The following is an 18015-nucleotide window of genomic DNA, read 5'->3' as shown; positions in this document are numbered from 1 at the left end:
CACTGGGGTATGCAAAAATTTTTTTTCTAAAGACACAACATATCAAACCTACTGAAAGCTACTGGAGCAGAAGAAAAGCACAAGGGGACATTCCTGTCAGTTAAAAACAGCAAACCAACATTATAGATCACACACGCCCACTAAAAGTGGACAATATATGATTAAAAAAGGGTTGCCTGGTCTGGAGCGTCTTGATTTTTTTTTTACGACACTTAGATGATGAAGACCAAGTAAGGATTTTGAACATGGAATGTTTGTAGGTTTCTATCAGACTTGAGTATTTCAGAAACTAAAAATATATTACAATTTTCACACACAATTATCTCTAGGGTTTAAAGAGAATTGTTTGAAATAGTGAACGGCAGTTCAAAATTGAGGTCAAAGGAGTTGGCCAGATGGGTTCAAGCTGACATAAAGGCAACAGTACCTCAAATAACCATTTATTACAGCTGAGGTCTACAGAACAGCATCTCTGAACACACAAAACGTACATGGTGCCATTTTTGCTGTTATATGAGCTTGTACTCGATTTTTTTTTTTACACTGGGAGAAGTCGAATGGAAAGTGTGGTTGTTATCATAGTTGTGGCTAGAATCATAAAAAAGTTTGAGATTCATGATTTTGTGAGGTGAGTCTGTTTGAACAAGCCAATCTGTTGATCCATTTGGAGCTGACCAATCAGGAGAATAAACACGCTGAATAATCAAATAATGCATCGTGCAAAACAGGGTCTTCAGAAATGATAGTTTACTGTGGACTAGGCATTAAAATTCACACACCAGGCCTCCTGGTTTGCCAGTGATAAAAAAAAGAACCTGTATGTATAACAAACATTTATGGTATCATTATTAAGGTCTTATGGTAATGACAGATAGAGCAACAGAGTAAAAGAGTGGCTCAGAAAGTAATATCTTCCTGTGTCCATGATGTGGCAAAAAATTGTATGTGATTGTTTCAGAATTCAAATGTCCATAAAATCTGGTCATATATAACACAGTGTTTGAACATTTTTTTTACATAAAGTCAGTTATGATGTGTGCATGGACATATGGTTTTCTGGCCATCGGAATTTGCACTGTGTACACCTGTGTACACTTGCCATTGGCTTGGTGTGTTCTGGTTCTTAAACTTGAAGTAGATGAGTTACAGCAGCAGATGAATAGCACACTCATGTCAGCTAAAAACAGCAACTTGAGGCAACAAATTACCTGTTCTCACTAAAATGAAACAATTTAGAATTATTTAAGAATTTAAATGGTCATAAAATCTGGTCATATATAACACAGTGTCTGAACAATTTTCACATGAAGTTGCTTATGATGTGTGCATGGACATTTGATAATCTTCAGATGATCTTTGCACTGTGCCTTATAGCCGGTGTCCTGACCTTTTATCCTACCCATCAGATTATACTACCAACACTGTATTTGAATGGTTCTGAGGTTGGGGTTAGGGGTAAGGTAGGTTAGGGTGATACTACAGCTTCATATCGCACTGTGTCGCTTTAAAATTTACACTGGTAGCAAAATCTGAGCCTATTGCGCAAAATGTGCTACATACTTTATGAATGGGAGATAAGATAATCTGACATGGTAGGACAAATCGACAGAACACCGGGTCACATCATGAGGAGCGTTAGGGCCGTTGGTCAGTGTTGGCCTGGCTAGTTGGTTTGGTGTGCTCCACACATTTCCTTTCATCAGGTTTAAACAAACCGAGTTGGCCTGACTCAGTATATAAAAGTGCCGTCATTAAGTGTGTAGAATGTGGTAAAATCTAAAAATGTGTTAAAAATCAGGTAAGGGCTTTTCTTTTTCTGGATTGCTTTTGAAAACTGTTGGTTGGGTTTAGGGAAGGAAGAGGGTGGGTCAGTCGATCAGTTAGTCAGTCAGTCATTCAGTTAGTGGACAGTGGCCTCTGGTGGATTAGCGCTAGAGCAGCAGGCACAAATGGCACTCCCAAGAGAACTTTGAGATCTGAAAAAGCATACACAGAGACTTCTGGTGGATTTGCGAAAACAAAAACTGCAAAAAAATAAAATAAAAAAGAAATAAATAAAATAGCTCCTGGGACGTATTTGGCACTCAGAAATATATATACAGGGGTACATAATGAGAATGAGCCTGGGTTGGCTGAAGAGCGTGCTTTAATCATTTAGCAATGAATCAGAGTGCGAGAACAAAAACTGAAGTGACGTATTCAAGTAAAAATTTAGACCAACTATGGTACTAAATGTTGCTTTGTTTATGCTTTATCCGAACATATTTCATCTTATGATTTACTTTTGTGGAATGAAAATCAAACTACTGCTCAAGTGGCTGCGGAACAATACATTATCTAATACACACTCTCTCGTTTCAGTTGGCTGCACTAGTTTTTACCATTGGTGTGTCCCGGTTCTTAAACTTGAAGCAGATGAGCTACTGAACAGATGAATAGTACACTCATATATCAGCTAAAAACAGCAACCTGAGGCAACAAATCACTTGTACTCACCAAAATGAAACAATTTAAGATTTAAAAAAAAGTTGATTAGTCCCAATTTCATGGATTATATAGTCAGAATTTACCCTTTATGCTCTTTCACAGGCCGCATGAAGGAGAGTCAGGGAATCACTCTGGGTGTGAATCTTAAGCAGCTGACCCTAATCCTCCCAACACATATGGAGCAGGGTCATCCATGTACATCTGGCTCCATTGCCGAGTGCCAAGAGCCAAGGACGGCCAGAAAGCATGTAGGGCGACAATCAAGGGCGCACTCTTGGAAACGACATCCCACCCGGGATACAAAGAGCTTTGACGGCCTCTAATACTGTCTTAAAAGATGACTCTGTCCTACAGCCACGCATCCCTCTGTTTGATTAATGTGTTGTTATAGCCTGATGCCACAGAGCATGCTATATTATGCAAATCTGATTTTAATGGACCCGCATTGGTAATCGGCCATGTGAAAAGAAAGGACGTAATTGCATTCAGAGTGGGCGGAGAGTAAAATGGAAGTTAAGAGCCACTTAATTGACCAATTGCTGAGAAATATAGTACACAAGAGGAGAGCTGCTTCTCAGGAGTCCGATTGCAGATGTCCATGAAGGATAGGACACACTTCACTTCACATAGCTACAGTAAATCTACTCAATGCCACGATAAAACTGTCTTGGCTGTAATTGCCGCTAATTGTTGCCATGGATGTCAGTCCCTCAGTTGGGGGTCTCAAAAATGGGGCAAAATAATGGCAAATATCCACTGTCGTAAGCGTGATTGCTCAGTGCACACACAAACAATATGAGCCACACATCTGTGACACACACACACACACTGTTCAGCGAATGCGGTCCCAAACCATATGTGACCCCCTTTACTTGGGAGGGTTTCAAGGTTGCCAGTCTGTCCTCATTGGGCCCACAGATACAACAAACGCTTGCGATGAGAAAAAGTGTTTGTTAATCGGGTTGCCAGAAAATGATTACCTCCGTTATTATTCTACCCAGTGGGGGATTTGCATTGGCATTTGACTCAATGGGACTTCACGATGCTCTGTTTTGGTATCATTCAGTAAGCTGCTAGCGTTGCCAGAATATTCCCCTGCGCTGAGAGCATCGCTGCCTGGGATGTGGATTATTCTAGATTAGCGGCACTGGGTATAATCTCTCAGTCTGTATGTCAGTGTGGAGGTGGCAGACAGAAGGGCAGAGCTAACAAGGGCATGTCTGCCATCTCTGCTAGCACACACATAAACAAACACAGACAGGCCAGTCTCGCTCCTGTGGGAACCTGCTGTTAAGAGTTGCAAACTCCTAACCAAATCCAGAAAATTAGGGTACTACTCTATATTATTATTTCAATATATGCTCATTCTGAAAACGTAACCCTATATACGTTTCTGGTGATTATGTAGCCAGAAGTACACATGGCTGCATTTTGTTTTTAAAATGAACGCTACAGGATGGTATGATGCCGTTCCTTTTCGCACTCATTAGCTGACCGCTTACCTCTGTATGGACAGCTTTTCCGCGGTTACCAGTTTGTCCAGTTAGCTCACCATGTACGTCAGTGGACTTGAGACAAAGAGCGGAGTTGACCACGATGACGGAGTTAGAGAAGAATGGTTCCAGAAAGCGGGAAAAAGACGAAATCCAAAAAATATAATAAACATGTAAATAACAGGGTAAGAATGTGGTAAAAATCAGGCAAGGGCTTTTCTTTTTCGATTTTGCTTTTTAAATTTGTCGGTTGGGTTTAGGGAGGTGGGTGGGCAGGTCAATCGGAGCTTTTTAAATTACTACTGGTTGGGTTTAGGAAAGGAGGACAGTGGGTCAGTCGATAGGCCAGTCAGTCAAACAGTCAGTTGACAGTGGCCTTTGGTGGATTTAGGCAAGAACAGCAGGCATGAATGACGCTCGAGAGAAATTTGAGTTCTCAAAAAGCGTACACATCAGCATCTGGTGAATTCGCGAAAAAAAAAAACTGCAAAAATAAATGTAAAAATTGAGCTCTTGAGACATATTTGGCGCTCCCCAGAAATGTATGTAGTGGTACATAATCAGAATGAGCCTGGGTTGCTATATTTCTATTTTGTTGTTCACATCCTCTTAAGGCATAAACAGCTTTTTTTACATGCATTTTTTTATTTCTCTTTGCTATTTGGGCTTATTGGAACCCAATTAGAATAAAACCTAAGTATCTTCTTTTGATATGATGTACTTTTTAAGAAAAAATGATGTCCATATATGTGGAATTGTTGTCCGAATTTACATAAAACACTTTTTCGTGACTGTTTTTTAATGCATATATAACATATCATTTTTGAAACATGTTTTGATTATCAGAGAGTAAAAACATTTTTTTCCCCTTTTTTAGACAATTAAAAATAGTTTTTGGGACATTTCATATGCTGCAAAACAGTTGCAGCATGACACTGTATGTCTGTATCAAAATGTAAAACATTCAAAGATTTTTAAATAGCCAATTAAGAGCTAAAATGTGCTGTCCACATATGTGGCCACTAAGCCCTTGGAGTTTAAATGATTGTATATTACTGAGATGGTTCATTTGTATGAGTATTTCAAGTTTATTTTGTTCCACCACTAAAAATAGTTAGTCAATAGTTTTGGACACCAATTTTCTATGAGGCCCTGACCAAAGATTGTCACAACAAATTCTTGCTACACACATTTACACTAATTTGTAGTGGCCACAAGCAATTGATTAAAGGGGTAGTTCTCCCAAAAGTTTAAATTTACTTACTATTTACTCACACTCAAGTGGTGAGTTTTTTTCTTCTGCTGAACACAGAAGATTTTTTGAAAAAATCTGAAAACCTGAAATCATTGAGATCTGTATTAGGAAAACAAATGCAAGTTTTGGAACAGGTTTAGATCAGGTAAAGGTGAAGTAAATAATGCCATAATTTTTTTTTGAGTGAACTCTTACTGTGTTTATAATCAAAATAAGAACCAACAGAGACAGTATGTAAATGTCTTTTTGAGTGAATTTTTTTAAATATGATGGACCGTTTTTTCCACACCTTCCACATGAAAAAACACTGTAGTTATTGTTTTTGAACCACATTGAAGTGTATTACACTCTACATATATTTGTAGTATTTACAACCCTTTGTTAAAGAATGCTACACTGTAAAAATATCTGTAAATCAACAGTTTCTGTATTTTGTGCTCTTTTTTGTGTTACGCGGTGTTAAGCTTTGCTTTGTCAAATTTTGATGTTGAAAATTCAACTTTACAGTTGAGTTAGAGTGGCTTACATTTTAGTAGTTTGAAATAATATAATGTATAAGAAATAATATATGGAGAAAAAAGGCTGTAAAATAACAGAATATGAACTGGAAGTTCATTAATAGGTTTTTGTACCGTAATATAAAACACCAACCCAGACAAAATATCACTTTAAACTACTAAAAATTTTAAAAACGAAAAATGTTTTTCTCAAAATTTTCATTATTTTAATTAAAAGGTCACCTAATGCAATTCAAAAACATAAATATATGAGGAAAAAAAAAAACTTTGCATATTTTTTACAGCGTAGCATACTGGAGAATTTACTATAGTAAATTGATAAACTGTAATACTGTAGTATAGTTTAGTTTTACTGTACACTTGTTAATTTATACCATATAGTTGTAGAAAAGATTGGATAGCTATTGAATAATTTGTTTCTTACTATATTTGTAGTTTTACCACGGTAACTATGGAACTACCATTCCAGATTAATTATTTATAACAAAAACACTCTAGTATTTACTATAAATGACTACAATATTTTTTCATGTATGATTTTTGACTCACTCATAAAAGACAGAGGCTGAATCCAAAACCACATACTTTCTAACGCAAGATTAGTCAACAAAAGACAAACAAAATCACAGTACAATGACTTCATTGTTCTGGCAAAAAAATCTGAAGTGTTACTATTCAATGGGAATTAATAAATAGTGATAAAGTGACTGGAAAGTCATGGACAACAAGCAGAAATGTTTTTTCCCCAGAATGCACTCATGCTACACACTTATACTATGTAGAAATACCTTTTTAGTGATTTGGTGAATGTGTGTTTGAACAAATCAAATAAATGATTCAGTGACTCACTTGTCACCACCACCTATTAGCATAACAATGTACCCTGCAGAAAGAGTCACTGAAAAATACCACAGGATAAGAATGTGTATACAGGAACGTGTACTTACAGTGTACTAGGGTCATATAAGGTAATGACTATATATGTAATGACTATGATAAATACAGTACATACAAAACAGCACACTCAAATATAACTCCACACAGACGACCAGCGACCTTATTGCTGTGAGGTGACAGTGCTAACTGAGCCACCATGTCGTCCCATTTAAATCTTGTAGTAATGTAATCAGATGCATATTACACTTATGATTGAATAGGAAAACAAGCTAATCAAAGGAAGACAATAGCAACTGTAATTTTGCTCATAATCAGTAAGTTCTAAAATAAATCCTATTTTAAACATCCAGTTTTGGTGTCCTTTCTCTCCATAAAGATTATTATGTGTTTTTAAAGCTGTTTTGAATAAATTTTACACAATATGCATTAATATAAGCAAATCAATAAATCGTTTTTTAAACCATTAGAGGTGATCAAAAGAGAAAAACCATAAGTAGGCATAGTGCGTTATTATGCATTTTGTAGCGTTGGGCTTGGGCTTCACAGGACTTATTGCTTTTACACATGTTTAACAGTTACTATTGACTTAGCAAGTTTAATCTATTTCACAAAATCTGTACAAACACCGAAAAGTAACTTAATTGTGTTTACAAATTTAAGTTGATAGAACATAAAACAATTAAGTTATCCCCCAAAAATCTCAAGAATTGTGTTGATTCAGCTCATTAAAAATAAGTAGTTTAAACAAGCTTTTTTGAGTGAGTGTACACAACATACAAATATCTTTATTGGGACTCTTCCCATAGACATAAGTATTTTTATACTAGTCTATCCTCCTACTCTATCCCTACCCCTAAACCCAGCCTTAACAAGAACTAATTTGCATTTTTACACTTTTACAATACTTAATTCTGTGTGATTTATGAGCCGTTTTCCTCACGAGGATCAAAACAATTCCCAGCAAGGTCCAAATTTTCTAGTATTACTAAATGTTTACTTTTGAAACATGTGGTTGCTGAGCAGCATAGACGTAACAGCATACACTGTAAAAATTGCTGGGTTTCACACAATTTGTGTTGGGACACCTATTACAAATAAAACATAAAACAATTAAGTTATCCCAAAAAAACTCAGTTCATTTTAAATAAGTAGTTTGAACAAACTGAAAGCGTAATTTTTTAGAGTGTATGCAGAAATACTGATCAAAGTCCCTTTAAGGCAAGTCATTTCACTCGGCAGCCATCTTTGAAAAGTTTCTCGGGTATGTTTTGGCATCAAATTCTCCAAAATTGATTGCCAAGCTTACGATTGAATTTCATAGGATAAAACAACAAATACATTAAGCAACAACTGTCTCTTTAGTTTCATTTCTAAACGTTTGATTCACACAAAATCTGTAGTAATTCACATCTGGTCCCAGTCCCTTCCCTGGAGAAATGTCAGTCTATAGCGATCGCTAATTGGTTCTCGTACTAGAAGGTGGGGCTTCATTCGCCATATTGACTGTTACACTGATTCCCCATTTAAAACCATACAAGTGACCCATCTTGTGTATTCTATAGACGAATTACCATGTTTGTAAACATTCAGGATGCGCACGCAGGGAGGTGGCAGAAAAAAAAAACGGGATAGCTATCATTTACAGCGAGGGAATGACATCTGATGCGGTACAGAGTTTGTTGTTGTCTTAGAAATAAGATATATTGATTACATATTACATATATATATATATATATCATTTACATAATGCTTTCAGTGTATAAAAACAGCTCATCACCCAGTGATAAGCACATCGATTCGGCAAAATTAACGTTAAAATGAGCGGCGTTCATCTGAAAGGTCCATTTGCGATTGCACCCTCCCAATAGACATTGGATAAGACGAAATGACCAAGCATCTAGCCAGAAATATACAATCTCATTGAAGCTCCAATTGATTTTACAAGAGGGAAGTTAAAGGCCTACAAGTCTTTGGATGCGCACAGTTTTGTTCTGTGTGGTCATGTGCAAGGAAATAATGTTCCATGATTACCAGATTTAACACTATGTAGAGCTAAAAACCGAAGTTCTGCCTAGCCAAAGACATGGAAAGATGGAACTGTACAAGGCCTGGGTAAATAATTATCAACACGCAAAACAACTGCATTCTGACAGCGAACTGCACTTGTACGGCAGGGTATGTGAACTTACACATAGAGGTAAAGTTGGTTTTATATATCGCACGTTCAGACTTTCTCCTAAATAATATAATTTCATAAAAGTATTATTTGCAAACTCTAAATAGCGAAATCATATAAGCAGCCAGTGACTATTAAAGTACAACATTGTTCACAGTCAAATAAAGTGTTAATGTTGTTTTCAAGACTCACTTGCAGGTTATTTCTGACAGAATATTCAAAGTTCTGTGGTAAACAATATCGGGAGTGTCACAAGTTATCACTGAATGAATGTTTGAATATAAAACCAACTTTACCTTAATAACTTACACTTTCACTTTTTATTCTTAATTAACCATGTTTAACTGTTTATGCTGAAATCATTGATGCAATCAAAAACGAGTAATGTGTATGAGTCAGCATAGTGTGAACTTAGAGTCGAGCATTTCTAATTAGGTCTTCAATTCATTCAGCTCCGTTTTAGCCAAAGACGTCGAATTTGGCATCCTACTGCACAACACCACATGTTTGCTATTGCAGCCGATCTTTTTTTGCAACCGGGCACCCGTGTGACATCATGTGTGACGTAGGTTGGTAAATCGTCTATAGTTTTTGTACTGATGTAATGAGGTCACAGGTTTGCAGAGTAATTTAGAACAGCTTCAAACGTGTCTCGACCAATCAGAATCAGGGATTGAAATGATCTGTTTCATAAACTTGAATTTAACATAGTCCACTTATAGACTGTATTAAGAAAATGCATCTTGATACCAGGGAAAACTGGGCCCCAGAGTTTGATTGCACGTATCTGCATATTTGTTTGAATGTTTGGTCTCTGCGGCCTCACCTCAGCTGGATCTGTGTATCCATGCGATGTGCGAGTGAATGCACCGTCGCTGTGAATTAAGAAGGGACGGCTGACACCCGGCTGGCTGAGTCCAATAATGGGACCCCTGCTGCGGGGAGGGCCAACACAGGCAGAGGGGGCCCTCCGCGTGGGGGTCACGCTCCACTACACTCACAGTAAGGGGACATGGCACTGTCACTCACAGATATGGAGATATTTCTCCAGACCGCCATGAAGTCTGCAAGGGTGGCATGCGGTGTTATGACAGGTCAGATTCTGAGATGGGTAATTCTTGGTAAGTGCGCGTACAGCAGCTGAGTACACCAGAAACCTGTCAGGTCCGGAAACCATATGAAATATTTCTAAAAATCAAATTGTAGAATTGTACTCAACCATGAATTTCTAAAGATGCGCTGCATTAACTATGGGTAAAAAAGCAGAAATTAAACTATTTCTAGCACTATTAAACAGAGTATAAACAAACATGCACAGAATGGTTATGACTACTCATGATATGGTATTTGTTATTCAAAGATGCATTAAGTGACAGTAAATGTATAATAATTAATAAAAATGTATAAAATGCATAATGTAATTTTTTCATTAAAAGGATTCTAAAAAATATGCTTATTTAAAAAATTGCATTTTTCCTACTTAAAGCATAGAACACTACTTAAAGCATACTGTATTGTTTGTACTCATCTTTCTGAATTGTCAATGAAGGTAAATTTGTAAATATAAATGACAATAGGAAAAATGTTTAAGTGTAATAATATGAAGAAAGTACAAATTTAGAAATTCATTTAGTTTCCAAAACTTTTAAACTAATTAATTTTTAAAGGTTTGGTCCACAGTGTATTTTTAAGCCTTTGTTGTGTTTATAAGATGCAAAGCAAGGTGTGCTCATGCTTCACTTGCAGAAAATCATGTTATTTTTTCATATATCTTACTATTACTCAGCTAACATGAAAATGACATGTCATATTTCCTAGTTCCTCTGAAAGGGCCACACTGAAGAGGCTCTGATTGGTCAGCTAACATAATGTGATACACGGATCGGCTTCATGTCACCAGTAAAGCGTCATGCCTCCACATGCCTCCTCTGCTGTGTAAATAGTGTCAGTTAGAGTAGCTGTCCTAATCAGATAGAAAATGAAAAGGATGAACCTCATGCCTATACTCTCTAAAATAAAATCTAACAACTGTCTGTAACGAGTGAAAATAGAGTGTGGCTCCTTTAAGAGAGAATTGCCATTTTGTGTATGTTTGTGTGAACAGTCTGTGAACAAGCATGTGTAAGTACTATGAAATGTTCACACATCTTTTGTGAGTTTGTTATTTGAGATGTAGAATGCAGGGAAAGCACTGCATAGAGCGACAGAATGTGGGTGTTTACAGCGTTTAAATACGAATTTGTAGCTAAATTGTTGCTTGTGGGAGCTGATCTTTTGATAAGTTTTCAGCCAAATCCAGCACTGAACTGGGAGAGATTCTGGAAGCTGTTCTTTGTCAAATGCTTGCTACAGATATTTTTCGAATGTTTGGAACATAATTAAAGTTACGCACTTTTCTCTTTGTGTCATGTCCTTTGGAAGCCTAAAACAGTAGAAACATTGTGGAAATAGCTATAACATTACAGCGCCTCTGACCACACCCCTTTGCTGCGCAGGGTGAATGTGCATAATCTGAAGGGTTTATAATTTCATTAACCCGGATGTACATTCTTGTAGTCCCCAAACTTCGTTCGCTGTAGGCTTTGTTAAGCTATCTCTGTAAAAGCCAATGTTTCCCTTTGCATTGAACTTTGAGCCTATTACATTCAGAGATGTTGTTTATGTTCACACAGCTACATTACACATCAACTAAAGTGTAAAATATTATTTAAATTATATAAAGACACAAAATATGAATATACCAAATTGAATATAATGAACAAAGCCTTAAATCAATATTTTAAAATGATTTCTGAAGTATCATATTGAAGACAAGAGTAATTATTATAGTGTTTTTTATTATTAATTTTAAAATAATTTATAGATATTTTTAAACTTATTACAAGACAAAACTGATAATCTAATTTGTAAAAATTGTACATTATTACTGTATTTTGGCATAAGAGAACACCCCATAAAACTAACAGTATTTATTTATTTATTTAGCCAAGCTTTAGCTCATCTTTATGAATTTATAATTCAATTAAATATGCTCACCTTTAAATATTCACAAGGATTTCATTTCTGACGTCTTTAAGCTGGAAGACATTGAGTTCAACATGAGGTCATTTTAAGCAGACAGAAATGATACTTTCATTCAATATAAATCCACTAACAGGAATGTAATATTAAAATAGCCTTAGTGTAAAAGCCATCACAGTCAAGGTCTGTGTTTTTGTGATTGTTACTTACATCTGGGATTAAAGGAACCTTTAGGTAGCAAGTTGTAGCTTTAATCCTGCATGAACGAGAGGGAGAATTAAAAACCTTTTTATCTTGCTCACCACAGAAAACAAGAGGTTTATTTATTTAAAAATTTAGAAAACATTCATTCATTCATTTTCCTTTGTCTTTGTCTATTTCAGAGGTCACCACAGCGGAATGAACCGCCAAATATTACAGCATATGTTTTAGGCATCCAATTCCTGTCACAACTCAGTACCCAGTACCCAGTTTTTTTTTTCAAATTGTGTTGAAGTTGTTGGTGCTAAAGAAATAATAAACATTAATGGAAAAAAAGTTTAATATGAATAATGATTCCATATGATATACTAAGATTTCTTTTTCCTTTTTTAATATATATTTTCTAAACAATGTTTTATTAAAGACTGACTGGAAAAAATCTGATATTTGTAGAACCTTTGAAGTTCAGTTTCGCCTAAAAATAGTGTATTATTTACACATTTGACAGTTTGTTTACACAACAGGGTGATTTAAGAGGCCCGAAAATCCAAACTTTTGAAAATGCACAAGAGAGCACAAGTTTTACAAAACCTTTTTACTGTACATGTTCAGTCTTTTCAGAAACAAAGCGATAATAAAAAGCTTTAATTTTACTTAAGTTATTGTTATATCCAGTAAATGTACCCTTATACTTAGCGGGAATACTAGATATGCTAGCTCAAAGTAAAAGTAAAAGATTTATAAATAAAATGTGGCTGGCTAACCAAAAACCAAGCATAAAGAAATAGTTCACCCATTTTTTTTTATTCTGTCATCATTTGCTCACCCTCTTCTGATGAACAAAAAAACAGATATTTAAAAAAATCCTGGAAACTGGTAACCATTGACTTCCATTCTATTATTTTTTTTTTCCTGAATGTCATCCATTCATTTTCTTTTCACCTTAGTCCTTTTATTAATCTGGGGTCGCCACAGCGGAATGAACCCCCAACTTATCCAGTATATGTTTTGCGCAGCGGATACCCTTCCAGCTGCAACCCATCACTGGGAAACATCCATACACACTCATTCACACACACACTATGTACAATTTAGCGTACCAAATTCAACTGGACTGTGGGGGAAACCAGAGCACCCGGAGGAAACCCCCGCCAACATGGGGAAAACATGCAAACTCCACTAACTGATCCAGGCAAGGATCGAACCAGCGACCTTCTTGCTGTGAGTAAATTGTGCTACCCACTGCGCCACTTGCAGCCCCACTATGGAGGTCAGTGGTTACAAATTTTCAATTTTCTCTAAAATATCTTCTTTCGTGTTCAACGGAAGAAAGAACCTCAAAGATATGGAACCACTTGAGGATGAGTAAATAGTGAGTACATTTTCATCTTTGGGTGAACTATTCCTTTAAAAATTGATAGTACACTCATTTGGTTCATTCAAAGTCAACAATTAGCAGCAAAAGTGCATCCAAACTAACAGATAAATATGTAAAATAACTCTGCATTGAAATTAGTTTGCTTATTTGCTTGTCTTTTCCACCCACATCCATATTGTTATCTTATTTCAGCACATACATTTCCTATTTACATTTCCTGGCAATACTGTATTTCAGTAGTCATGCCAACAAGAGAAAGCGATGCGCAGTGAGCTCTCTGGGGATCAGAGCAACTGCTGAGGGACCCTGGATCACTTCTGAATACAGTTTGATTCCTCTCGCCAACTGTGCCCATTCATGCATGGCGTAGTTCCTTGTGGCACTCCACAAATCACCAGAACCTTCAAATCAGACAGAGTTTGCTTCATTTCTCTCTCTCCTTCTTTCAGCCCACGCTCCGTTACACCTGCTTAGTCTTTCTTTTATATACAGTATATATGATCTGACTTGTTCTGCTGTTGGTATTATAGAAATAATGCATGTACAGATTTAATGCCAGGTCAAATGTATTTTCTAAGTCATCACTTTATTATTAAATATTATAGAATATAAATATTTATAAATATATATTATTTCCCAGACATGGGTTGCTGCTGGAAGGGTATCCGCTGCGTAAAAATGTGCTGAATAAGTTGGCGGTTCATTCTGCTGTGGCGACCCCGGATTAATGAAGGGACTAGGCTGAAAAGAAAATTAATGAATAAATATTATAATTATAATATAAATACTTTTACAGGTCAGAAAAAACAGTATGTGCATTATTTTATTAATAAATGAGGAGGAATAATTTGGGGAAATACATAATACAATTATTTCATAAATATATTTCATATTTCATAAAATATAATAATAATAATAATAATAATAATAATAATAAATATTAATAACAATCCTCTCCTTTTTAAAAAAATATATATTAAATGTAAAGTCTTCAGGGATTTGAAGATCTGACATGAGGGCGAGTAAATTTACTGTTTACTTTTATTTATTTACTTTTGGGTGAACTGTGCAAAATGATTTCCAGCACTGGACAGTAGATGTCACTATATCTTAACTAGTTCCCCAGGACTAGAGGTCGCACCTGCTACAGTACCAGGGTCTGTTTTACACAGAATGGATCTTGTAAAATGTGCAGAACATAAACAGGATATTTTCATCAGCGCTGTTTATGCTATGAAATTACAAGTTTAGGTTTATTTTAATTTAAGATCATAATTATCCAGCCAGACTCAATACCATACATTTCATGGTAAGTACACACACTGTTCATATTATGTGTAATTGAAACTTAAAGCAAAGCAGGTTCATCCAATGTCAACACACACACACACACACACACACACACACACACACACACACACACACACACACACACACACACACACACACACACACACACACACACACACACACACACACACACACAAAACATATGACAATACTGTAGGACAACCAAGTTTTTGTTTGTAGTTTAGCATTTTTAAACCTTAATTAGCACTATTACAATTAACACATTTTTTTGGTTTATAGCCACACCTAACTTATTTTAACATATTATATGGTCATCATTTTCATACTTTGCTTTGTTCTGTTATTTGTCATTAATATTTCATGTTAAGGCTGTGACTACATTACCTTTTTTCAAGTTGTCTCCTATTTTTTTTTCTCCCATAGCTGTATATACTGTATACATTATATATGAAAAAGACAGATCTTGCGGTGTTCTTTCAGATCTGTCTTTTTCATGTATAATGTATACACTGTATACAGCTATGGGAGAAAAATCCACTTAAAGAGCACTTAGAAATGCAAAGGATTTACTGGAGTTATAAAGCATGGGTTTCCAGTAAAATAATGTTAATATTTGTTTCAATCAATAAAGGTCTGAGAAAGTTTCAATGAACAAATTATGTAATTTAAGTAACATAATTTACGTCTATTATTTAATATGCATATCATTTATATGATGTTATTTATTTATTTTGTATAGTTTTTATGTTAATGCTCTGTATTTGATATTCATCCACGTTATACGTTGTTCATATTATGTGTGGGTTAACTGTTAATTGAAATATTAACATTGCACATTCTGATTTAAGACTATTACAGTATTGAACGTGTCGAAATATTTCTCTTTCAATACTGAACAGCTTTCTGAGTTTGAAAATGATTGTTTAAATGATTAAGAATAGGAATTTAGCTATTGTTTATCAACACTGTAAAACCCAACTTTATCAATTGATGTAGTTATGTAGATGTAGAAATGAGTGTAGTTAACTCAAACTTTACTGAAAGTTAATTCTACTCATTTAAAAAGAGTTTTGAACTCAGTGTTGAAGGTAATGAGTTCATTAAATACCTCATTACTTCAACTTGAATGGAGCAAGTTCACAGTACTCATATATATTTTTTAACTCAAATGTTTTGTTGCAATGGGCTTCCTCAAACGGTTTGAGTTCTCTTCATTTATTGCGTTTTACTGTGCTTAAATTGCTTTATTTACTCAAATGGATTTTCACAGGAAGTTCACAGTAGTCATTTGGATTAGTTGTTTTTTTTTTTTTTTTAGCTTAAATGGTTTGTTGCTATTGGTTTACTTAAATTATTTGAGTTACCTTAACTTTTGGGTTTTACATTAAAGGAAAGTATATTTTTGCAACCTTTTCACTTTTTAATTCAGTTTATTTCCTCAATGATGGATTTATGTTACTTTGATGCTGCTATGAATATACATGTATATTATCTGTTATATGTAAATATTCCAGCATGAGTAAAAAAGTTTTATTAAATCTTATATTACCTGGTGTGTCGTCTATCAGTTTCATCATTTCTTATTAACTGATCCATTGATGTTTTGTTCAGTTTCTCCTTTTGAATGAATTGAGACAGTGTCCTACCGCCACCTACTGGGTGAATTTAATTTGATATTATTAATTAAATTACAAATAAATTCATAATCTTATAATGCTGAATAAAAATGCCATCTTCTTGGTGTTATTTTGCAATTATACGTTTTTAATTATGATGTTGTTTCAGTAAGAGTCACATACAACATTGTTATTAATTTTCATTTAATTTGATTATTAAATAGACAGAAATGTCTTGTTCATAAATGAAATATCTACTGTATATAGAAAAAATGGCAGAGAACTAAGCAGTAGAATGTGTATGTGTTTGTGAATCAGCCGTCCACTGTAAACCACAGTAAAACACCCACCGTTTTATTTATTACTTAAATTATTTATTTATTGCAAATAAAAATAAAGGCGACGCAGTGGCGCAGTAGTGCTGTCGCCTCACAGCAAGAAGGTTGCTGGTTCAAGCCTCGGCTGGGTCAGTTGGCATTTCTATGTTTGCATGTTCTCCCCGCGATTGCGTGGGTTTCCACCGGGTGCTCCAGTGTCCCTCACAAGTCCAAAGACATGCGGTATAGGTGAAATGGGTAAGCTAAAATTGTCCGTAGTGTATGAGTGTGAATGAGCGTGTATGGATGTTTCCCAGAGATGGGTTGCAGATGGGAGGGCACCTGCTGCGTAAGACATGTGCTGGAATAGTTGGCGGTTTATTCCGCTGTGGTGACCCCAGATAATAAAGGGACTAAGCCGAAAAGAAAATGAATGAATGTATGAAATAATAATAAAAATAAATTTGACATAAAAAAATGTTCAGCACCAGCGTAAACATCTAAAAATCCTGACAAGTACATACAAACTTCATGTGCAGTAAAGACAGCAACCCAAAACAATAGACTACCATTTTCTTGGTTCAAGCTAAAATTTGGATGATCTGTTTTTTTTTTTTAGGTTAAACGTCTCATCTTGAATGCAGACAACAGAAAACAGCCAAAGTCAAAGTCTAGTCGTATCTGTAGTAAATACACAGCTGACTGAGTGCATTTTCTATGGGGAGGCGGAAGTAACGATACACTTCGTGGAGTGAAACCGAACACCATGTGACGTCATATGAAAAGGGTTTATTGGTAAGAATATTTTTTTCATTTACTCCTAGAGGAAGGTTGTTTTTGGGGTTCTATAATTGTTAACATTCGATGAAAGAAAACATTACTACCATATCAATTCTGCATTCCTAATAAAATAAAAGGGCACAATATTTACCCATGTAATGCACTTTTATCCAAATATTGTGATGTTACTGATCTTTGCACCTTTGTCACTTGTTTTTTCCTGCAATGAATCATCATTGTTTTTTGGAATGATTAAAGTTCTTATTGCTTTTCCAATGTTTATAAGAGTGGTTATTTGCACCTTAAAGACGTTATTTGTTACTTTGAAAACCATAACAAATTGTTAGAAGCCACTGTAAACTTTCATATACTTGCTGGAAAATTGTATTTTCATAAACAGAAGTTCCTTAAAAAAATCTAATTTTTATAAATTCCCTATGTGAAATAAAACATTTAATTAAATCACTAAGATTAATTGATAATAAGAGATGTGCTTCTTTCATGAGTAAATATGATGAGATGTTTCATGCTACTTAAATTATTTTTCTTTTTTCATTGCATTATT

The 18015-nt window shown here is 35.2% G+C and overlaps 1 protein-coding gene across 49 annotated transcripts in view; it reads right to left on the bottom strand.

Annotated features, from left to right (window-relative positions):
• The window catches only part of pnp4a (purine nucleoside phosphorylase 4a), a 253971-nt gene that overhangs the window by 31803 nt on the left and 204153 nt on the right, over positions 1-18015 (bottom strand). For 22 of the 49 annotated variants that reach the window (XM_073915716.1, XM_073915726.1, XM_073915729.1 and 19 more), the window contains 3 exons: positions 12058-12103; positions 11863-11903; positions 9653-9983 (listed from right to left, as the gene is read on the bottom strand). The exons of 8 other annotated variants lie outside the window; for them this stretch is intronic. Coding sequence is in view for 16 of the 41 variants with exons in the window: in XM_073915726.1 (XP_073771827.1) it covers positions 9653-9675 (23 nt within the window). In the remaining 25 variants the exon portion in view is untranslated. The remainder of the gene's footprint in view (positions 1-9652; positions 9984-11862; positions 11904-12057; positions 12104-18015) is intronic. 19 more of the 49 variants (XR_012386750.1, XM_073915714.1, XM_073915718.1 and 16 more) reach the window with 2 other exon arrangements.

This window comes from Danio rerio, chromosome 11, assembly GCF_049306965.1.
Source record: "Danio rerio strain Tuebingen ecotype United States chromosome 11, GRCz12tu, whole genome shotgun sequence".
Lineage (NCBI taxonomy): Eukaryota > Metazoa > Chordata > Actinopteri > Cypriniformes > Danionidae > Danio > Danio rerio.
This window is presented reverse-complemented; position numbering and strand designations above follow the sequence as displayed.